Source organism: Carassius carassius, chromosome 5 (assembly GCF_963082965.1).
Source record: "Carassius carassius chromosome 5, fCarCar2.1, whole genome shotgun sequence".
Classification (NCBI taxonomy): domain Eukaryota; kingdom Metazoa; phylum Chordata; class Actinopteri; order Cypriniformes; family Cyprinidae; genus Carassius; species Carassius carassius.
Genome location: NC_081759.1, coordinates 35,271,466 through 35,295,086, shown reverse-complemented (window position 1 = coordinate 35,295,086; position 23,621 = coordinate 35,271,466). Strand labels below are relative to the sequence as shown.

The 23,621-nt window shown below is 36.6% G+C and overlaps 2 protein-coding genes across 3 annotated transcripts; both read right to left on the bottom strand.

Annotated features, from left to right (window-relative positions):
* Positions 1 to 692: 692 nt before the first annotated feature.
* tmc2b (transmembrane channel-like 2b) lies at positions 693 to 10,934 on the bottom strand. 2 transcript variants are annotated; one of them, XM_059550927.1, is made up of 20 exons: positions 10,212 to 10,934; positions 9,876 to 9,917; positions 9,305 to 9,710; positions 8,570 to 8,713; positions 6,511 to 6,601; positions 6,338 to 6,419; positions 6,146 to 6,252; positions 5,654 to 5,752; positions 5,421 to 5,563; positions 5,150 to 5,297; positions 4,872 to 5,066; positions 4,621 to 4,800; positions 4,315 to 4,476; positions 3,412 to 3,540; positions 2,884 to 2,951; positions 2,571 to 2,810; positions 1,652 to 1,777; positions 1,482 to 1,560; positions 1,272 to 1,392; positions 693 to 1,120 (listed from the first exon to the last, which is right to left on the bottom strand). In XM_059550927.1, exons 1-20 carry the CDS (start codon positions 10,252 to 10,254, stop codon positions 882 to 884), a joined length of 2,844 nt encoding a protein of 947 aa, XP_059406910.1. In that variant the 5' UTR covers positions 10,255 to 10,934; the 3' UTR covers positions 693 to 881. The 2 variants fall into 2 exon arrangements, with proteins under 2 accessions (XP_059406910.1, XP_059406911.1); XM_059550928.1 differs by lacking the exons at positions 9,876 to 9,917; positions 10,212 to 10,934 and having other exon boundaries at positions 8,570 to 8,719; positions 9,457 to 9,500.
* Positions 10,935 to 12,731: 1,797 nt separating this feature from the next.
* tmc1 (transmembrane channel-like 1) lies at positions 12,732 to 22,284 on the bottom strand. The gene is made up of 21 exons (XM_059550924.1): positions 21,399 to 22,284; positions 20,742 to 20,762; positions 20,184 to 20,664; positions 19,583 to 19,774; positions 19,416 to 19,506; positions 19,257 to 19,338; positions 19,026 to 19,132; positions 18,825 to 18,923; positions 18,141 to 18,283; positions 17,912 to 18,056; positions 16,862 to 17,056; positions 16,599 to 16,778; positions 16,278 to 16,430; positions 15,332 to 15,460; positions 15,192 to 15,259; positions 14,865 to 15,104; positions 14,338 to 14,463; positions 14,164 to 14,242; positions 13,765 to 13,876; positions 12,974 to 13,546; positions 12,732 to 12,767 (listed from the first exon to the last, which is right to left on the bottom strand). Exons 1-20 carry the CDS (start codon positions 21,433 to 21,435, stop codon positions 13,323 to 13,325), a joined length of 2,904 nt encoding a protein of 967 aa, XP_059406907.1. The 5' UTR covers positions 21,436 to 22,284; the 3' UTR covers positions 12,732 to 12,767; positions 12,974 to 13,322.
* Between the last annotated feature and the right edge of the window lie 1,337 nt (positions 22,285 to 23,621).

Below are 23,621 nucleotides of genomic sequence, written 5' to 3'. Positions count from 1 at the left end.
CGTGTAACAAGGACACCTTAAAATGACTAGGAGGGTTTTATAATTAGATAATAAAATTTAGATCTTTATTTCTGACGTGTGGTTTTCATTTTGCGCTGTAAAATCTAATAGGTGAACATTATGACGTAACGAGAACAATAATAAAAACACATAAATCATTAAACTTTAAAAAAGCGTACATAACTACTTATTTTTCAGTACAGGTGACCTACAGTAATTTCATCCTTGTGGAAGTACATTTGTCATAGACGAAACTCCTGTAATATAAGTAGGCTACTGTCCTACTTAATTATTTAATATGTGGTATAAGGGAAAAGGGGAAATAATGACTGAACTCTGGGTCAGCTTTCCTTACATAAACCTTCATTTAACAGTACCAATAAAAAGATTAAGCACCAAACCTAATTTGAAATTCCTGTTTGTATATATGTACAATGTTACATTTAAATGTCCTTTGTTCAGTAAAACTTAATGTATCACTTACAATTAAAGGTTTAATTAATCTTAATCTTTGAAAATTTCCTTTTTACGATTTTTTGTTTTAAGTCATTTTGGAAATGTTCAAAGTGTCCAGCACAAAAAGGGGGACCATAATAAGGGAATCCCAATTCATGTATTTATTTAATCCTAGAATCCTGATCTGTTTGCAAAAATAATGGAATGTATTTGATGAATAATCCACCACAGACATGTACAGCCATAAACCTTTTATTGCACATATTAAAACCACATACAAATACATTTTACACAAAAATATTTACATTGTACATACAAATATTAACTACAGGTCAACCTCATTGTGTAATAGTATTACAATTTGATTTGGTTCCAAATGTAGTATCTAGTACAAAAAGAAATAGTGTTAGTGCTTTCTTCATGCACTATCTTCGTGGTGGTGGTCCACCTCTCCCTCTTCCCATCCCTTGACCCGGTGGAGGTCCGCGGGCATTACCTGGCAGATGCCCGGGTGGCCTGGGACCTGGCGGACGGGTCACTGGAGCTCGGGGATTTGCAGCCGCCAGAGACACATCCTTCTGAACATGTACCCCTTTCCCAGTGGCTGCAGCACCTGGTTTGCCCGTCACCTTTGGTGACTTGCTGAGCTGATCAGCTGGTTTCGCTGTAATACAAATGGCAAGTTTATCACAGCAACAGGAACTTCACTGTGAATGAAGACACTTACACATTCAAGAGGTGTCTCCTACAATGTCTGTAAAAACACCAAAAGAAACAAGTCATGACTAGTCGAACAGCTTGTTCAGCCCACTGACCAGTCTCTTCAGCTGATGGTGGGGGAATCAGGGACTTGTTGGGCATAAGATCCTCCAGGTCTTTCATCACCTGGTTAGTGCTGTCCTTGTTGTTCCTCCTGTTCTTCTCCTCATCTCTTTGCTTAATGATGAAGCAGAAAATAACAACCAATTGCTGTCACTGCCGATGTCAGACAACTTTGCCATCATTTACAAAAAATATTTACCAACCATTTGCATTTTGCGTTTTAAGTCCATGTTAGCGTTCTGATATGCTTTGGACACAGCGTTCAGATAATAAATAGCCAATCTGTCAGAGACAAGACAGAGAGTTAGTTTTATTAAAAGCTAAATAATATCAAATTTATCTTTATACTATAGGTGATTAGGTGATTACTCACACCATGAGCAAAACTGCAGAAATGATGAGGCCTGGGTTGGACGCATAACTGAAGATGTCAGCCATAAAAGGTGGCAAGTCCTTCTCTATAGTCTCCATGATCACATCATACATCTTATCTTTACCACTGTGAAGAGACATGGATCTCATATTGCTCAGGACATCCATTATTCAACAGTACAATTCTAATATTTAAAAATGTAGGCTTTTTAGAAAAATAAGATTTTTTTTTGTGCTGATCCAAAAAAAGAAAAGAAAAGTATGACAATTTTTAAAAATAATTATTTTTATTCCATATTGAGGAAGCAACATGAAACAATCTTATTATACTGTAGCAATATGTTTTTGCAACATTTTACGACATTTGTTTTCCAAATAACCTGCAAATGACACTTTTTTTTGTTTATTTAATCACTTTTGGCTTTTTTATAAGTATTTTATAAGATTTCCTGTATTATTTTGCCTTCAGTTATGGAAGCCTCATAAAAAAATCATGCTTTGGTATAACATAATTGAGATAAAGAAATAAATATGAGATAAAATGTCATAATTATGAAATAAAAAGTTAAAATCAGGAAATACCATCAACATTTTTGTCATAACTGTGACACAGTATATCAACTTTTTGTCATGACCTAAAATGCCATACTTTTGACTTTTATCTTGTAATTATGACTGTTTTTCTCATAATTTCTGCATTTAATGTAATAATTATGATACAACAAAAAAATACTTTTATTAATGTGGTGGAAATGGGCTTCCATACTTAATAAATAAATAAACAGGGACAATAAATCTATTCTTCCCGACTTAAAGAATCATTTATTGCAGTTGAGGCATTCTGTACTTTTCCACTTTTTTGGCTTATTTACCACAGTGTGTCTTTTCAAGGATTAGGAACATGAATGTTCGGGGGCTACCTGAAGGGTCCACAGTCAAAGGATGGTGGCAGGGTCATAATGGAGTAGATCACAGGCATGAGACTGAGGAAGAGGACGAGGAGGAGCAGTCCCATGTAGAAGTTATTAGAGCGTGAGGCTTTGAACACTCTCTCGTGGGGAACGTTACAGGCCATCACAGCCCAGCACTGGTAATACATGGAGCTCAGCAGACGCAGCACATTTACACCCACCAGCCCAGGTGCGTAGAATGCACCCATCCTAAAAAACACACATATGTGAAATCATCGCATTGCTCATCACAGAGATGATGTGTGCTTTCACTCTTACTCACCAGATCATTCCCTGATTAAAGATGAGCCCAAGCACATTACCACTGATGTCAAATTCTCCATAAGACGGCTGCAGAGACACAAAAGCACACAGATGTGGGTAAATATCTGTGTAGACGACAACAAGGAAATAAATGTCACAGTAAAAGATACCCCTCCCTGTAATTAAGTGCCCTGAATGGTGTAGTGTGTCTCTCTGTGACTTTGGTTGTAAAGCAGCCCTATCACCTATCCTGCCACCTTCTCATGGTGTTCAGTTGACCTCGGATGAGTGAGTAGTATGTTACCTATATCGAGTGACAGGAAAGTGAGGGCAACAGGGCAAAGCCATATAGAGCATATACTTAACGTGACATTACAAACCAAGTCAAGGTTATATCCAGGTTGGTCATCTAGCCTGTTTCACTAAAATACCAAGAACTAAGCTCAAAACTACAAAAGTGCATCCGACCTGTTTTATGGACTGAGGCTTGTTTACACAGTGTAATGTGAGTAACTTAAATAACAGCAAGGTGCAAGGGTGAACTTACAAAGCCAGCTTCCAGATCCCAACACCAGCAATAGTTGAGGAATCTCACAATCACGGCCCGTAAGAAGTCCCCAATCAGAATGGTCAGGTATGTCACCTGGATATCGGATACGGTGAGCTTCACAAACTCCTGTGAAGAAAGGAAACGGTACATTTTAAGCCTATAAAGCCTAGAGTATCATATATAAGACATGAATTTCTAAGCCAAGGTACTGTCAGCCAATTATGATCAGAGCTGGATAGTAGCTGATTACTTCCAAAAATTAAGTACTTGTAATTAGATTAAATTACATTTTAAAATACTTGTAATCAGACTACAGTTGATTATATGATTATATATTATACACACAATCACATAATTTATTGATTCTCCCTAAGTCCTATTTTCATCTTTAAAATCTTTTTAAAACAGCCTACAACTTTCATCTAATATATTAACTTGAAGTACCCCTGAGATTTTAAAGTAAATGTTTGCATATTCACGGATCTATTACATTGGTTATGGTCACATGACATGTTGAGGAAAAAAATAAAATTAATATTTTACATTTCTGTGATTTTATTAAAATATAATTATTAGCTTTTCATTAAGTTTGGGAAACATTGACGTAATGTAATGTTTAATGGAATTGATGTTGGTAATTACAAAGAAAGGAATACATTTTCTTACTCTTTGTATTTTTTTAGCAATATGGTACAAGATTATCCTATTCAAATCAATGTGATAAACAAGTTAGGTCAAAAGTAATCCAAAAGTCGTCTGATTCTATTACCTGAAATGTGTAATGTAATGGATTATGTTATTTGGAATGGGTAATGGATTACAATTTGTAAGTAATGTACCCAGCTCTGGTTATGACTGTTTGGTGATGGTGATGCTGATGCTGGTGCTGATGGTACCTACAATGCCAACTTCTGTCTCCCAGCAAGGACCCCTGATGACATCAGCTGGGGAGATGTTTGGAAGGGGGATGTTTTCAGTGACATTATGGTTTAAGGTGTAGTTGGCATAGTATTCTTTAAGAGCCCAGATGGTTTCATTTCTTATCTGTTTCTCATTTTCAAGCTGTGAACATACAATACCAGAGAAATAATTCACGTAAAATGTTATGGGATTGGTAAGTAACCATTTTGGTTCATCCCAAAACTCTTAAGTGGAGTAATAGTGTATTGTGTTTATGGTTACTAGACCATCTATCTATGCCCATACCTTTGCATTGACCTCATCAAACAGCGCAAACAGAAAAGTGTACAAGTTGCCCAGAAAGAGGGCGAAGATTCTGGCCAGCTGCCATTTTAGGGCGATCCGAGGGTGATAGTCCTCCAGCTCACCTATAACCTCAAACAGAGGTGGACACACCAAGCCCAACAGTGACATCACAATTTCAACCTGAGCGAAGAGAAAACAGAGTTTCAGAATTTTTTTTTAAGGCAATTAAAAGGCAAAAGAAAAAAGAGTACCTCGTTTTTTTGAAGCCATGTCAATTCATTCCTGTCCTTTTTGGCAAACCCCTGAGATCTTTTGACCACATAGTAGATGAGGTAGCCGCTTCCACCCAAACAGCACAGGATGAGAAGGTTTGCCAGGATACGTAGAAAACGGCGCAGGTGAACGTTCTCATCCTTTAGGTTCTCCTGCTCATCCACTATAGATTCCTGATGGAATAAGAAACAGACCCAACAATATGTTTCTGTCTTAGCACAGAGCACCATTCTTTGATACTATTACTGTCATTAACCTTGAAGCTTGTGGTGGTGGAGGCAAACTTGTTGTCAGCTGTCTCAGGATTTCCTATAAGGTAATCCCAGCTAGTGAACAGTTTCCAGCAAAAGGTGAAGGCACCTTCCTCTGCTCCATCTCCTCCTTCATTGGCATTTCTTGCCATTCTAGAAGAAGGATAAGGGATTTTAAAAAAGAAAGAAAGAGGGTTCACATTATCAGCCGATTATCATAGCACTGTCAGTGAGTAAGATGCTTCAAAGAACTGCAAATGTAGTCATTAGACCTACGTTCTGATAACCACCATTAGACTGTAGCCAAATATCCCAACTCCAACTAAAAGATATGAGAGGGGTAACCGGAACTGCAGTAATCCAATACTTCGCTGATTATTGTAATAACCATAAAACATAATGGAGTACTTGCAATAACCCTGTAATAAAAAGCAAAAGGTATAATCCAAGTAAGACAACAGCAACTTTACAAGCTCTTTCACACAGAATCCGATAGTAAAAATCCTTACCCCAAACTCAAACAAGACAGAGAAGTCCATGGCACTGTCCTGCTCCTCTCTGGGAACTGTTTTTCTGGCAATAGAGCCATAAGGCATGCCCATCAGTACCTACAGACAGAAAGACACAGATTAAATCAGTGTAGTTTTGTATTGTAATTGTATGTGACAGTAAAAAGATTTAGTATTTCATATTAAATGCTGTTTGTTCGAACTTTCATCAAAGAAACCTGGAAAATTGTAACACAGTTTCCACAAAAATATTAAGCAGCACAACTGTTTTCAACACTTATAATAATAATAATAATGAATGTTTCTTGAGCGCCAAAACAGTATATAAGAATGATTTCTAAAGTATCGTTTGACACTAAGGACTGGCGTAATGATGCTGAAAATTCAGCTTTGCCATCATAAGAATAAATCATATTTTTTAAAGAAAGGTAGTGTAGGTTGTGTACATTGTATAAAAGGTGTACTAACAAAGATATTAGCATTACATCTCACCTCTGGAATAACAACAAGTCCAAACACGAAACCAAAGAGAACAAGGTTTAATCCATACATCCAGCGCAGGAAAATGAAGTAGGAGGCAACAGATGACCCAAAGTGACCTGTGAGAATGAAACAGATGAGAAAAGATTAAGAAACGCACTGAAAATTTCACTAAAACAGAAAAATAAACAAAGAAGAACTGACTCTCCACTTCTTTTATCCGACTTTCCCAGGGAATGCAGGCTGTCTTGAAGTTGTCAAAGTCTCTATTGAATTTGATTATTTTCTGAAAAAAAAAAGAAAATAAAGAAAGAAAAAGTTTTTGGTAATTGCATTTAAAATAAAACACTTCAATAATGTAAAATGTAGTGCTGTACCTTGGTCATCATGACTTTGAATGCATAGAGTCTCCTCCCTTTTCCTTTGCCCAAAGCCCCTTCAAACTTCTCCACAAAGGACTGGGCTTCTCTGTCAGGTGATATAAACAGAAATTTGCATTGGAATGGAATTAAAACGCCATTGTATTTCAATTCAAAGCGATTTGGTGTTTCCACTTGTACTACCAAAACAACCATTCTGTTTTAATTTCAGTTTTCAACATTGTATAGTATTTCTCCTTGTTTTTGAGTCACATCACATTACTATACATGTGGCTCTGCTTGTATTACGCAGCATGGCCATTCAGTGTTGTGCAGTAAGCACCAGATACAACACTAGAAAAAATATCATGTTTCACTCACAACCTTCACATACTGTAACTTGAGCATACAGCCAATTAATTAACTCATCAATGCATAATTAATGGGAATAGTGCAGATGGGATGGACACAATAATGAATACATTCACTAACTGAGATATGTGAGAACAAAAGCAAGCCAAACAGATATTACTTAAAAGGATAGTTCATCCCAAAATTAAAATTCTATCATTATTTACTCACCCTTATGTCATTAAATCCTGTATGACTTTCTGCATTTTTTTTTGTCCATAAAATGAAATTCAATGGGGTTCAGTGTTGTTTTAGACCCATATGACTTTCACTATATACAGTAGAGAAAAAAAAAGAAATCTGAAAAATATGTCTTTTTCTGTTCCACACAAGTATAAAACTTTAACTTTTGAGTGAACTAACCCTTTCAGAAATAGTATGGAGACCAATGTTATTAAAGCTTACTAAAAGTAAAACCATTAAAACAACAAAAACAAAAATTCATGTTACTGAAAATAAAGTAAATGTTAAATGAAATGAAATTAATTAAACTTAATAACTAAAAGTTAACTTTCAGATTAACTTTAATTCAAATAACTAAAACTGAAAAAGTATAAAATCTATAAAGACATATTTAAAAATAATAAATAATATAACTTAAATGTAAAAAACTATTCAAAATATTAATAAAAATTACAGTAGTATCTCATTGATACTGAACACTGATGCACAGAAAAAAAACTTGTTGTCCAAAGTTGTCCAAAGCACCTCTGTGGTGGACCATATGAAAGTGAAAGTCGTGACATTTGCCAAGTATGGTAAGCCATACTCAGAACTGGTGCTCTACATTTAACCCATCCAAGTGCACACACACACACACACACACAACAGTGAGTAGTGAACACACCGTGAACACACACCCTGAGCAGTGGGCAGCTATATCCAGCGCCCGGGGAATATCAACATCTGTTTAGTGTTTGGACATGACCATATGACCTTATGACCTTATGGCACTTTGTACATGGAATTCCTGAAAGACATGCAAAGACTGCTCTCAAGAAACATCAGCATGCATGCACAAAACAATGTCAAGCTCATGAAAGTGTAACATACCTCTCACCTAGCAGAAGTTACCTATCTAGAAGCTTTGCCAAGTGAGTGTCCCCTTGTGGCACAGTTTCTTTCCCTACAGCTCTCAGGGCCCATGTTACTGATGCTTTCTTGGGCAGTGTGTCAGTCTCTACTAACTTTTGAGGGCACTTGTCCAAACTCTCACTTGTCACCCACACTGGTCAATTCCACTGGGCAGTCTGAGGTAAAGGTTCAGACAGAGGCCACTAGGTAATGAATTCACTGGCGTAGACACTGAGTCAAGCGTTTTATCGCAAAGTACAATCAAGCGAGTTTTCGTTGATGCTGATTCTACACTAAAGCTTTCTGTCGCCTTTTAAAAGCGCCATGACATATTTATATTAATTTAAATGACTTCCATGCTTCCTAAAACTTTTTTTAAAAAGCTAGCAAGAATATAAAGCCTAAAAGATCTCCTTTAAACATCAGCTAAAAGTGCATTAAGATATATGCACAGCAGCTTGTAAGCTTTAATGAAGCACATTAAAAAACATGAAACTCATGCTAAATAAATGAACTTCAGTTGAGGTAGTGGTGACGGACACAAGAGCCAACAGGATCACAACACAAACAATGAGAAGGAAATCCGTTTTACTTCAGGCACTTGAGTCTCCTCTTCATGCGCCAGGGTTTGTTCCGAAGCGTCGCTATCAGCTTTTTCTTCTCCTCGACTTCCTCTTTTAGTCGGGCCATCTCTCCCTCAGACATAGACTCGTCTTCTGAATTGTCATCTGAACTGCTGCAGAACAAACCCCACAGTCACCAGTCCAGTTTAACAGTGTATTCCACAAGTATAGTGTTGTTTTGGAGGATAAAATGAGTTCTAGTCAAGTCAGGTCAAGAGTTCTAGTGACAGGATGGCCATGAAAAGCACTTCCAAATCATCAATTGGAAGGCAAAAGATAAAAAAAGATTGAAAAAAGAATGAAAATTTCTAGCTGAATTCAAAAATGGACAGCTACTGACAACAATACTGAATTACATTGGTTACTAAGATGAATTAAAACGTCCAGTTTTAATAAATAATATAGTTTTTTTTTTTATATTAATTTATCATGATGTACAGATGTACTGAATAGTTTAATATTCAAATAAATAAATAAATACTCTTTTTTTTCACAACAATCACAAAATTAGGATAACAATACTTTTTCCGATGGTTAGAGGTTTTAGTTCCATGGCTGAATTTTACTGCTTTATAATCACATATTACATAATAAGAATAACTGAGAACATTCAAAAGTTCTTTTATGCTGATAGATGTGTATGGCTGTGTGTTTTAATTTAAACTGGAGGTAATGAGGAGTATGAAGGCTAGAGAATACTGCACCTGCTGTTTTTGCCTTTGTTCTTTTTCTCATCCTGTTTATCTTTCCCTCCTTTTCCTGCAGCTTTGCCATTCCCCTTCTTCTCCTTGTTATTCTCCTCCTCTTTCTCCTTCTTAGTTCCTCCTTTTTTCCCTCCTCTTCTTTTATTTCCCTTCTCCTCTTCGCTCTCCTCTTCGGAGTCATCTTTCGCAGCAGCCTTCTTCTTTAAAGCTGCTGCTTTCTTTCTTTTTCCTCTCTGTTCTTCCTCACTCTCCTCCTCACTTTCTACCTTCTTCTTTCGGCCTTTTCTCTTACGCGGAGCCTCCTCCTCTTCCTCACTCTCCTCTTCACTATCTGCTGGCTTGGCTTTCTTTCCTCGAGCTGCAGGCTTCGGTTTATTCCTGCCTTTTGCTCTTCTTCTTGAATCCACTGAAAATATAGGAAAAATGTGCACGTTTTGTCTTTTGACATTTTAAAATAAAACAATTAAACACATAATATTTCATATCGTATAATATGAAATCTAAATAATAATGCTTTTGTTGATAAAAAAAAAAAAAAAGTAAAAAAAAATTAATAGTCTGCAAAGCTTACCATCACTTCCACTATCATATTCTGCATCAATTTCCATCCCAACTGTAAAACACACACGCTGAATTAATAATCAGATTTTTATTTTGAATATACTCACAGTAACCATATATTGTGAATTAGTTATCATTAAAAAAAATTACCATATATTATAAAAACCTGCAAAATAAGGGTCATAATTCACAACAGCATAACACATTTTCAACTGTTATATATCAGAATATAAAACAATCATTAGTTATCCAACATATTCATATGTAGATCAATGCTAATCTGAAACTAGTTTAACTAGTTCACTATTACACACTGAACCATCTACTTGGTTTTAAATCTACTTACCATCATCCACATTTATCGCAACATCATTTTTTCTGCGGGGCATCTTGCCGGTTTGAGTTTAAGTCCTTCTATTCAGACTTGTGAGGCATCTAGAGCGGATGACACACCTGACTGTCAGGTGGGTCTCTCTTAACAGCTGCTCACTCCTAAAAAAGGAATCAAATGACTCCTTGACTACAGTAAATGGTAGCTAAGATCTAAAGCCGTGCTGTGAGAGCCAGGAAACAAAATGCCAGTATACAGGGCGGATCAAAGATTAAATAATCAGAGAATAGAGTAATAATGATGTCTCATGATGATGATAATAATGATAATTAAACTCAAAAAGGTTGCCTAAAGAAAAAACAGCTGAATGCACCTGAATTCATGATGAATGCCTGCTAATATTTTTGGAAACACTTTAGAATAGGTAACACATATTAGTTGCTTATTAACATGCATATTACTAGATTATTAGCCATGTATTAGTGCTAATTAAGAACATATTAATGCCTTATTATACTTGACCTTATTCGACATCCCTAATCTTACCCAATACCTAAACCTAACAACTACCTTACTAACTATTAATAAGCAGCAAATTAAGAATTTATTGAGAGAAATGTCATAGTTAATAGTTAACAAGTGTTACCTATTCTAAAGTGTTACCATTTTTTTTCTATTTGGGAAAATAACAGAATGATAAACAAATGTATTTTAATAACAATGTTTTTGGAAACAGGTTAAATTTAGAGTCTCAGTTCTTAATCAGTGAAGTACTGATTAAATTGTTCCTCTTTTAGAAAAATGCATACTTCTTTATAAAAAAAAAATCCTTATGGATCTAAGTACAAGAGGTAACTGTTTTTCAATTTTATATTCTCTTAACACCCTTTTTGCTTGGTTCTATTGGTTTTACCATGTTTAGCTATGGTTAAATTTGTGTCTTTATTGTTCCAGTTTGTGTAAATAAAGCATCATGTCGACAGGAAATTCAGGCACTTTTAAGGAAACTAACCTTCTTGCTCAGACACAGCAGCCGAATACCAGTAATTGTTTTTGAGTTAATTATGCACAAGAGGTCTACTACTATAACGTCCGGTAACAGAACAACAATCACACAGATCAGATGTCCCGCATATAAAAGAATTGTCTCAGTGGTGGCTTGTGAAGACCTCATCAAGGTTCACCAGAAGGTATACAATACAAAAAGTTGTCATTTCAATATAAGTTTTCACTTATATTGATCTCCTGGCATTTTCCGGACCATATGAAATGAATTCCAAATGGGCTGTATCTTCAAATGAACAATGGCTCCCTAAATGAACAAATAAACAAAATCTCAAATGACTCCTGTTAATACTTAATGAAGTCTACTCATGAATTACGGATGAGCATTTGCAATGTTAATGAAACTTATGTGCCAATTCTCTAATAAGTAATCTTCAAGATTTGATACAGAGATAAATTTCTTGGGATTGTAAAATCTTTTCAATCTAGCTTCAAAAAAGGTGCTCAAATGATATTCTCAATGCTTTTACAATCCTCTAGTATTGGATTGAGAACAAATGCCCTCACATAAATGGTACACAGTGTAACCCCAAACAGAACAGTGTGGGCCGTGGCTTGACAAATGAGCCACATGCATCTTCACTGCCAAATCTGTGGCTGCAGGAAAATAATCCGAGACATCAGACACCCCTAGAGGTGAGAGCAGATTTGAGAATACAGTAAGGGGCATGGAAATGTTGTGGGGCACCTGACACGCTGATCAAGATAAAGCTGCATGGATTGCAGAGTGGGGAAACAATGACATGGAGAGAAGAGGCATAATGGTGGGCAGGGCAAAGCTATCAATCTTAAGTGTTGAAAAATGATTTTATTTTCAAATCTATGGGGGCTTAGATGTCCAAACACATTTTAGGGTGAATATTGTTTTCAGTAGTCAATTTATGTGCTTTTTTTCTATTCGCTTTTTAGAATCAGAACTAATGATGTCAGATTCGCGAACGAATCACTCTTTTGATCTAGGTTTCCAAAAAGGTCTTAAACTATTTGTGGTTTAGTTTGATTTATTAAGACTGGTCTTCACCGCTTTCTCACACCACAATATTAACCAGACAATTTATAAGACAAAAAAAAGAGCTCTGGATGAAGTGGATTTCTACTCACTATCCATTGTAGAAAAGGTAGACTTCTCGCTATTGACAAAAACCATTTACTACAACTTTTGCATCAATAAACTTCTAATTTGCTGCTTATTAATAGTAAATAAGGTAGTTGTTCGGTTTAGTTATTGGGTAGTATTTCAGGATGTAGAATATGGTCATGCAGAATAAATGCTTTATAAGTACTAATAAACAACTAATATGTTACTAATAGGTATGCTAATAAGCAGCCAGTTAATAGTAAGAATTGGTCCCTATACTAGTGTGTATTACCTAGAAAACAAAGCTAAATTTGTGTAATGACAAAGCAGCTCTTTATTGCGTGTGCAGCTTGTGTGAACAACTCTGTACAGGTAAAAGTGCATGTGTCCCATACTGATGAAAGGTTAGAAACGCCCCTGAACTTCGGCTGTAGTTAACATTTACATTTATTCATTTAGCTGACGCTTTTATCCAAATGACTTACAATTGCTATATATGTCAGAGGTCGCACGCCTCTGGAGCAACTAGGGGTTAAGTGTCTTGCTCAGGGACACATTGGTGTCTCACAGTGGATTCGAACCCGGGTCTCTCACACCAATTGTAGGTGTCTTATCCACTGCGCACACACATTACCCCCAAGTTTAATAAATAGTTGCAATTGGCAAGTAAACCAACAATCCAGCAAATATTTCTAAAACTAAAAATAAATATAAAAAACAACAAATGCAGAAATAGTTTGACCCTAGTTTGGCCTGCGTGTAACAAGAGCAGTCATTTCTCTTTCACAGAGATAAGACTTATCATTCTAGAGTTACATAGCCACTGAGTCCTTGAGATCCACTGACACATTCATGATATGTGCTGCAGGCCTGGGCACAGGATTTATACTGTATCAACAAGAAATAAAAATGGTCATATAAGTGCTAAATATTGTGCATGCAGCATACAGATGCATCTGTTTATCTATTTACATCTGTGCTGTTTATCTTCTGTTTGAGTGAGCGTTTTTCTGTGGGTGACCTGGAAGATGTCCAGAAGCTGTGTGGCCCCGGGATGCAGGGGGTCTGGTGGTTGTGTGGGTCGAGGAGACGGGAGGTTCAGAGTTTTGAGTATGATGACTCTGTGAGGGGTGAATTAAGCGACCGTTCTGTCCAGCTTGTCTGCGATGCCCTGCTTCATCTATGCTGCTGCTTTCTTCATTCACTCCTGAGAAAGAAAAGGCAGAAAGACCTTTCAACTGCTGTCTCACAAGAACACTGATATACAGAAACAAGGGCATGTTGTTTCAAGACTGTGGCCACCTGCTGTCCAAACACAGCACATTAACTCTTCAACATTAAATGGAAAGTTTCTCTGCATTGGTTCCAAGTTGCTGTCTTGTGCACTGACTGATGGAAGCTGTGACCCGTTCTGTGTGCTCTCACCCAAATCGGAAGCGCTGTTGCTGCATTGTTCTCCTGCTTTCTTCGCCTGCTCCAGTTCATTAGCTGCTTTTAAGGCTGCGAGTTTGTTCTTTTTCTTGTTTTCCTCATTTTGCTGTAAACAAATTGGAAAATTCTGTAACATGACTATAAATAATCTACAGATTTTATAAAATTAGCAGAGAGCAGAGAGCAGTGAGCAGATCTATGTACAGTGATTAAACTGAACTAATAGCCTATAAAATATATATTGGTCTATGTGGTAAATAACAATAATAATATATATAAAAATGTTTTAGCTCAGTGTTACTGCTTCCATCTAGTGGTGAGTTTACGTAATGTCATCTGCCAATATAACCCTGTATAAATTTTAAACTAAGACATTTGGACTTCCTAACTTACAGTTTGAAGTTTCTTTTTTAACTCCATGTTGACCCTTTTGTACGTTTTAGAAGTGGACTGCAGATAATATATTGCAAGACTAAAACAAACAGAAAAAAACGTACCATTACAAACGCTCATTTTCACAAAAGTACAGAAAACTCATTATGGATGTTTTTATACATTCCAACTTACACCAGAAGCAGAAGAAAGGACAGCACCAGTCCGGGGTTCGAGGCGTAACTGAATACTTTACCGATCCAGGCAGGAAAGTCTGTTTCCAGGGTCTCCTGAATCACGTCAAACATGCGGTTTTTCCCACTGCAGGAATAATAAACAAACAAATAATAATAATTAAATGGAAAAAAACAAAGAAACTTTCTTCAAGTAACGGTAGCTGCACTTTGTGCCGAGTTTGATGAGAAAAATAATGTGAGAAAATTGCACTCTGCTGCACTCTAGTGCTAAATATCTGCCATTGCAAGAACTGGCTCGTTTATACCATAGACTGTAAAAAATATATAAAAATATCTAAAATATATTTATACACAAGTATAAATATACAGTATACATACATACAGCTTGTTACTATAAAGTCGAATTTGTATTTAAATTAATGTAAGATATTTGATTTCAGAAACATCAAATAACTCTGTTATTATGCTAAACAGGGCGGCTTCATACTCCACACCATTTCTAATCCATGCATAAACTTTCAGAACCTGAAAGGTCCACAGTCAAAGGAGGGAGGAATGGAGACAATGGTGTATATAGCTGGCAGTGTAGAGAGGAAGAGGATGACCAGCAGCATGGCCATGTAGAAGTTACTGGAGCCTGAAGCTTTGAAGACCCGTTCCTGAGGCACATTACAACACATCACGGCCCAACACTGCAGGTACATGGACACGTGAAGCCGGAGAAGATTTAATGCTGGAAGACATGGAGCGTAGAATGCCCCCATCCTGATGACATACACAATACACAATGCCAGAGATTTGATTGTGGACTGGTTTCATATGAAATGCAAGAAAACACACGAGTCTTCTCACCAGATCATTCCCTGGTTGAAGATCAGCCCCAGAACATTCCCACTGACGTCAAACTCTGAATAGGACGGCTAATGAAGAAAGCGCACCTCAGTTATTATAAATGATACTGATAGTGACCACCATGTGTTGTGGATACTCACAAAGCCATACTCCAGATCCCAGCACCAGCAGTTGTTTAGGAAACGCACCAGTACGGCACGGAAGAAATCCCCAATTAGCAGAGTGATGTAAGTCGTCATTGTATCAGAAATAATGAGACGAACAAACTCCTGTAGACACAGAGGATGCCGACAATCTCAAAAGATGTGATGTAATTCATCATAATAATTTAATGAAAACTTGATTTTTAAAGTTAGCACTGACAAATTTTCAATCTTGTATTATTTAAATGTTTGTTGGATATACAAATGCTTTACATTAGATTTATTTAAATATGCATTTAACTTTGCTTAGTATAATATGAAATTAATGCCAAAGCATATGAATTTGCTTCGCCATTTACCAAACTGCTTATAAACTGCTTATATATATAAATGTAATTTATTCATATGATAGTAAAGCAGAATTTTCAACAGGAATTTTCTAAAAAAGGGTTAACACTATTACTCTGTATCACTATAACAAGCCAAAATAGTCCCAATTGCTCAACTAGTGGTTATTTGGGGTCAGAACTACTGTACCTGCTTGACCAAACAATTCATGGTGGAGATTGAGAAAACTCTTTGTAATGTCAGTATATTTGCAATCCCATTTGATGCCACCAGAGGCACAGTAAGTAAGTACACCCTGCAGCATACTCCAGTATTAATGTATAAATACAGTACCATAAGTGTATACCATTATCCTGAAACCTCCCGTCTGAAGGAGGCTGGGTTCCTCCTACAGTTTCTTTGTTATCCTATACCTTAATCCCTTACGGAGTTTTCCTTTGCCACATTTTGCTCACTGGAGGTGTGTTTGATGTAATTCAATACTCCTTTGGAACATATTGAGTTCCAATTGTACTGAAATTTGTATTGTGAAAAGAGCACACCCTGATACAATTCAATTCAAACTGAACTCAATTGAACCACTCTTCCCCAGTACCTGTCCAACCATTGTCTCCCAGCAAGGCCCTCTGGGAACATCAGCAGGGTGCACTGTGATCGGAAGAGCAGTTGAGTTGTCTGGCACAGTCCCGTTGTACAGACTAGCTTGCCAAATTGTCATATTCTTCTTCACGATCTCCTCTTCAGCCCTCTTCAAAATATGTGACAGTTAGGAGGATAAATGACCTTCATAAGAAGATGATTCATTTAACACAGATTCTGTGGCCCAAGGGAGCCAAGTTATTACTATTCTGAATGTCAGAAAGACTGAAGATGGGACTGTGAGCACTTTTATCTTTGTTAAAAGATGAGCATGTACCTTTAGCTGGATGGCATCCATGAGAGCGATGATGAACGTGTAGAGGTTCCCCAGGAAAAGGGCAAAAATGCGTCCCAGCTGCCACTGGAGGGCAATGCGTGGATGATAGTTTTCTAAAGTACTGATCACGTCGAACAGCATCGGACAGAACATTCCCAACAGAGACATCACCATGTTCACCTGAGGGTTTGTGAAGTCATTCCAAATTCATTTTTATTGATTGACAAAAGGATTACTATTGCAGAATGTTACATGAGTCTGACCTCATTTCTCTCCCACCAGCCGTAGTTCTCCAGTCCCTCCAGAGCAAACTTCTGAGACCTGCGTACTACAAAGTAGATCAAGTACCCACTCCCTGCCAGACAGCAGAGCACCAGGAAGTTGGCCAGCACTCTAAGGAACCTCGTCAGGTGGATGTTGTCATCTTTTCTGCTCTCTTGCTCCTCCACAATGGCCTCCTGTTAATGTGCTGAATTTATTATGAAGCCGGGAGAGGCCAGATGAAAGGGATCATATCATTCTTTTTTATTATTATTTATCATTTCACCAGAAGAATACATTTTCCCCTCACTTGAGATGTTATTTGATGCTTTATCACGGCAAAAATAGGCATAATTTAGTCATTTAATAACATTTTCCACATCTATTCTGACTCTTCTTAATTAATTTTTCTTTTTATTATTATTTACTTATTTTTTGTTTGCATGCGAAGGTGCAGTAATCAGGTGTCAGGTTATCAAATTTCTGACACATAAAAAATAACAATTCTTTGGAAAATCATAATTATGAGAAAAATAGGATATGGAATAAAGAAGAAAATATGAATTATACTTATGTTTTATGACAGTCATCATTCGTGACCAATGTCAAAATTATATGGCAAAATGTCTAAATTACGAGACACTAAATTATCAATATGAAATATAAATGTTATCAGTATATAAAGAGTTGTTTGTTTGTCATAATTATGACTTATCTCATAATCTTTTTTTTGTCATAATGTCAACTTTGTATGTCATTATTATGTATGTCTTATGTATATTAAAATAAATTATGTATTTAATATTATGTATATTTAATTTTTTCTTATGTGGCGGAATTGACATTTTTGGAGCTCCATTGTCAGCACATGGCCTTTTGTTACTCAGTAGGACATTTTCAGCAGAATTTTTTTATGGTAAATCAGAAATATCACATAATAGTATATCAATATCACATTCTGTTTCAGAGAATTTCAGTTCACATTATAAGACTTCTTTATTACCTTCAAAGTGGATGTGGGCCCAGCACAAGGAATTTAAAGAGAAACACACCTTAAAACTAGTGGTGATGGAAGCAAACTTGTTGTCTGCTGTCTCAGGATTTCCAATGAGGTAATCCCAACTAGTAAATGTCTTCCAACTGAAATTAAAACTGGTGTCATCTCCCCCACCTTCTTCATTGGCATTGCGGGCCATACTATGAGTAAGAGTGGGGAAATCAGGATAATTTGTTTATGGACATAATCAAAAAGGGTTTCTGATATGGATTGCCATCACTCACGTCCTGATTACCACCATGTAGCTATACGCCACTGTACCCACTCCCACCAAGAAGTAGGACAGGGGCATGCGGAATTTGAGCCACCCAATGGCCCGCTGGTTATTGTAGTAGCCATAGAAGAGGACCGAGTACTTAGCATAGCCCTGAAATAGACAAAAACAAGATTCAGACTAGGATGCAATGTAAACTACTGTATGTGTGAATACATATACAGTTACAGTATTGTTCAAAAGTTTGAGTTGGTCATATTTCGTAATACCTCTGAAGGAAATGCCTCTTTTGCTCACCATAGCTGCATTTATTTAATCAAACAACAACATTATTGTGAAATATTATCACATTTACTATTTAAATGTTTTCTTTTTGAGATGGCAAAGTTGAGTTTTCAGCATCATTCAGTGTCATGATCCTTCAGAAATTATTCTTATGTGTTTGGTGCTTACATTTCTTATAATAATCAGTGTTGAAGAACAGTTGCATTTATTTTTTTGTGGAGCCATGATACATATTTGTCAGGATTCTTTGATGAATAGAGAGTTCAAAAGAACAGCATCTATTTGAAATATACTGTATATATTTTTTGTAACAGTGCAAGTCTGTAACGTTACTTTTGATTAATTTAATGTGTGCTTATCATACTGACCTCAAAGTTTTGAATGGTAGTGTATAATCATATAGATTTACCCCAAAATCCCATAAGACTGCAAAATTCATAGCACTGGCCTCTTCCACTCTGGGCACTGTCTTCCTGGGCATGCTACCATACGGTTTTCCCATAAGAGCCTCCAAGGTGAATGAGAATGGACTGGTTACATTTAAGGAAATCAACTTTTCATGTGGCCTTCATTATTAATATGTTAATTTAATAATATGTAACTTTCTCACCTCTGGAACCATTACTAACCCAAATGTCAGTCCAAATAAAATCATATTGATGCCATACATCCACCTCAGAAATATAAAGTAAGAGGCAACTGATGAACCAAAATGACCTATAAGAGTATAAAAACAGAGTTTGTTTAGAGATGAGAAAATAAGCAATAATGAATAAAAATGTCACTTTTAAAAAAAAAATGAAAGGAGAGGGAAGGAAGCTTAAACTGAGAAGCGTCACACTTTCTATTTCCTTTATCTTCATCTCCCACGGGATGCAGGCAGTCTTGAAGTTATCAAGATCACGTTGAAACTTCATCCATTTCTAATAAAGAAAAATAAAGATGAAGCTGCAGAAGGATATATTTGTATCCATCAATTGTACAATGATCATCTCCTCACCTTCATCATCAGGACCTTGTAGGCGTATAGTTTCCTGCCTTTGCCTTTTCCCAAAGCCCCTTCATACTTCTCCACAAACTCTTGTGACTCCCTGAGACAGAACACAGCTCACTGGCATTATGAAAGCTGGTGTACACATGAGCAAAAACAGCAGTGACAGGACATACCTAAGGATAACTAGTTTTTTCTTCATGGGCCAGGGTTTTCCTTTTAGTGTGGTGATCAGCTTTTTCCTTTCATCCACCGCTTCTTTTAACTTTTCCAGCTCCTCGGGGGTCAGAGACCCCAAAACTCCCACCGCCGGATTGTCTTTTGACTCGGAGTCAGAGTTCGATTCAGATTGTGACTCAGATTCTGAGCTGGGAGGGAGAAATAAATGCAGTTATGTTGAGTCAGACCACAAATGAGAATTCTTCTGCTTGCATTTTTCTAATTTAATACAACATTTCCATTACTAATTATACTGAGAGTAAAACTATTTGATAGAAAAGCTGCAAAACAAACTGTAGATACATTTAAAAATGTCCTAAATGTTTAATTTACTCTAATGCAAAATGTTTAATAAGATTTTTTTTTTAATTATACTGAATAATGTTCCTTATTTAATGTCATAAAAGCTAAAACATATTTAAACAAACTTTATAGGTTTTAAAAACATATTTTTATGTGATTTCAGATTTTTAGACTCCATTTAGTCCATAATATGGTTATAGTTTGATACATTTATTCATTTATTGTTATGAGTGGGAGTGAAAAATACAAACTTACGTAGTCTCTGGCTTCTTCCTTTTCTTTTTCTTTTCCTTCAAGGCAACCTCTTGACAATCTTTCTGTTTTGTCTTTCCAGGATTTGCATCGTCCTCCTCATTTTTAACGTGCTTCTTTCTCTTTTTCTTCACATCTTTTTCCTTCTCATCTTCCAGTTTTATTGTCTTGGTTCTTTCATTTTTAATATTCTTTTTCTCTTTGCTGGATTCTTTCTCAGCCTCCTCTTCATCTGCACTCCTCCTTCTTGGCCTTTTTCTGTGTTTCTCGCCCTCTTTCCTTGTTGTTTTGTGGTGTTTCTCATGTTTCCTTTCTGCTCTTTTATCACCCATCTCAGTTGATCTCTTCTCTGAAGCTCTTCTCCTGTTAACTTCACCATTTCTCTCTCTTCTCCGTTTGCCATCTCGCGTCGCCTGCTTCTCCTTACCTCCCTTAGAGTTTTCCTCAACTTCCACATAGTAAAGGCTGAATTCATTATCCTTCCCTACCAATTAGTTTTTACATGAATTACCAGAGTTCAAAATAAAAATGTATTTAAAAAAAATCAGCCAACATTTTTACCTTCATCCACCTCAATGCTCACTGTAAAAGACAGAAAATAAGACAAAAAAGGACGATGTGAGTTCTGGACATTATTAAGAAGACTTTGTTAAGTCCTGAATGGTCAGACACATAGGGTTCCCAGCAGCTGTTAAGCGTCTCTTGTATTGTTTGTGACCACAGTGTAACCAGACCGGTAAGTGCTGACCGGGTCATTACATGCTTAGTTGTGTTGTACAATAGACACAATAGTGCTTTTCATCTTCAGTGTCAGTGTCCTCTCACAGGGGTCAAAGGGCAACTGAATGAAAGTAATGTTCATAAGTTACACACACTTAAAGTTCATATTAACTGCATGACCACCCTGGCATTGTGAAATCAATAGGTTTACGTTTGCATCAAAATGAAATTATAATTCACATTAAAGCATAAAACTAAAATTGCCTTTCAAGTTTTTAAACTATTCAAACTATTTTATTTAAATCAAAAATCATCAGATTTTTAAATATTGAGGCAGAATGTAGAGTTGTCTTCACTAAGCTGCTAATCTAAATAATGTTACATTATTTTATTTTTATAATTAATAAAAAAAACAAATGATCAAACACATTATAAAAGTATCCTTTTGATAAGAAAAAAGGGTATAAAATACACATAGAAAGTAACAATCATCTTTACCGTCACTTTCAGATGCGATGAGTTTATGGCGTGGCATCCTCCTCCCGAGTGGCCTTCACTCTGTGCATGTGACTGACCTCATGTGTGTGTGTCCATGCATACACGAGTGTGTGTGTGCGATGATGTTGTAGCAGTGGACCATGCCCTGACTGAACAGAACCCTTCATGAAGAGTTCACTTTTTACTAGCCTTCAGCGACCTTGCCCAGGAACAATAACCTGTCGAAACTCTAGAGCCTCTCAATTTCACCCCTTTGAATTATTCAAAAGAATTATGACTCTTTTTTTCTAAAAGAAAGGGGGCCACACAGTTCCAAGCCAAAATAGAGGATGATGTTCTAATGACTGACTATAGAAAGTGCAAAAAGGGATATAATAGACGATTAGTGTCGCAGGGTAACCAGGGTCATTGCGAGCTGTACTTTCACTTTCAGTGCAAAAGTCTTAATACTGCTTCAGTTTGCAGGAAATGGTGCAATCATTGTAAAACTACAGGATTAAGATGTAGAAAATAAGATTTTAGATATTAAGATATTAAAAGAATACATATATAAAATACAAAGTGGCATGCAAGACTAATAGAGAGCAAACAGTGTAGAGTAACTGGCACATTAGAGCCAAAGCTGCCATACAATAAAGACTTAAAACAGAAAGTCTGAAAGTGTCTCCGGAGAAATTAATAGGAAGATCGATTTTACTCAAATATGCCTGAGGCTTCCTGTGGGATGGTGCTCCAAAGAGTGGTAGAAGTATAGAAATAGAGATATTAGATCTATGGAAAAAGAGGAAAAAGAGAAGATTCTAGGTTATATAAATAGATCTTGATATGCTATTATATTTATAGGTAACTGAATCTTATTAATTTTGTCATTATGGTTCTAAATGATCCCAACAATATTTCATAATAGGAATACGATAGTCGTAGATCATGGAGACCAGAAGTTAGTGGTGACTCTTGTGGGTCAGGCTTTGAGACTTTTCCCTTGATTCAATAATCAATTAATTTCTAGAGTAACCAAACTTGTTATTATTACATCCTTAAAATAGGCATTTAACCTCAGCTTGCTCCCGGGATTTCTTCTATTTACTTTTGCATAGTATTGAATCCAATAACAAACAGTATTTGTGGATCCTTCATTGTTGTTACACATACTGACCACCTGATGTCACTAAAGATGAACCTTTTTAGGCTGTTTGTTGAAATAAATGAGAAATCTAGGGGAATTCAGATGATGTTAGGCTACATTGCATTTTCAATGTTTGACCCATTTTCAGTGCACATTACCCTCCCAGTCAGAAGGTATTTGTATTCATACAGTGTATTTGTGCATACTGTGTCACTGTCTGTCTGTCTGTGTGTGTGTGTGTGTGTGTGTGTGTGTGTGTGTGTGTGTGTGTGTGTGTGTGTGTGATCCCATCAGCTTGAGTGTGTGTGTGTGTGTGTGTGTGTGTGTGTGTGTGTGTGATCCCATGAGCTTGAGTGTGTGTGTGTGTGTGTGTGTGTGTGTGTGTGTGATCCCATGAGCTTGAGTGTCTATCACTGCACTTGTGTTCTTCGCCCTGCAGAGAGCTAGATTGTTTTTCTCGGCTAAGTTTAGCAGCAGCGTTTGGGGATTCCATCTTGGGAGAACTGACACAGGCCGTAACTGTATTCTGAGCATGTCTTCTTCTCTCTCCCTCATTCTCTCAGCCACTGGCGCACCTTTGATCACAGAAACACAACATTTTTCATTGAGGTTGCTATTTATTCCAACTCAGGTCTTGGAGAAAAGGTTTTTCAAATATGTTAACAGTATCAACTACAGAATCAAACATTCCTGATCGTTACAATCAAATGTATACTACATGTACAGTATACATATGACACCATAAAGAGCTATTTAGTTTCAGTAGACATGACTGAGTCAGTCTAATCGTTACAGTGTCTCATCTGTACTGTTGTCATCAGACTAAACCACCTTCAGGTAATCATGTGAGCCAATGAGCTGCATTCCATTCCTCTGAAGAATCCAATAGTCAGGATATTTAATACACACTGGGTGGATGAAAGTTTATATTTATAGAAGGGCTGGTGCCCTGTTACTCTCACGTTTTAATTCAGCCAGTATTCTCGGTACTGCCTGTGCAGGAAAAGAAAAGAGTGGTTTGTCTGGAAAGTATTTAAGCATGATTCATTTCTATTTTGCACTCTTCTATATCCATTTGATCATAGCTTGAACAAAAC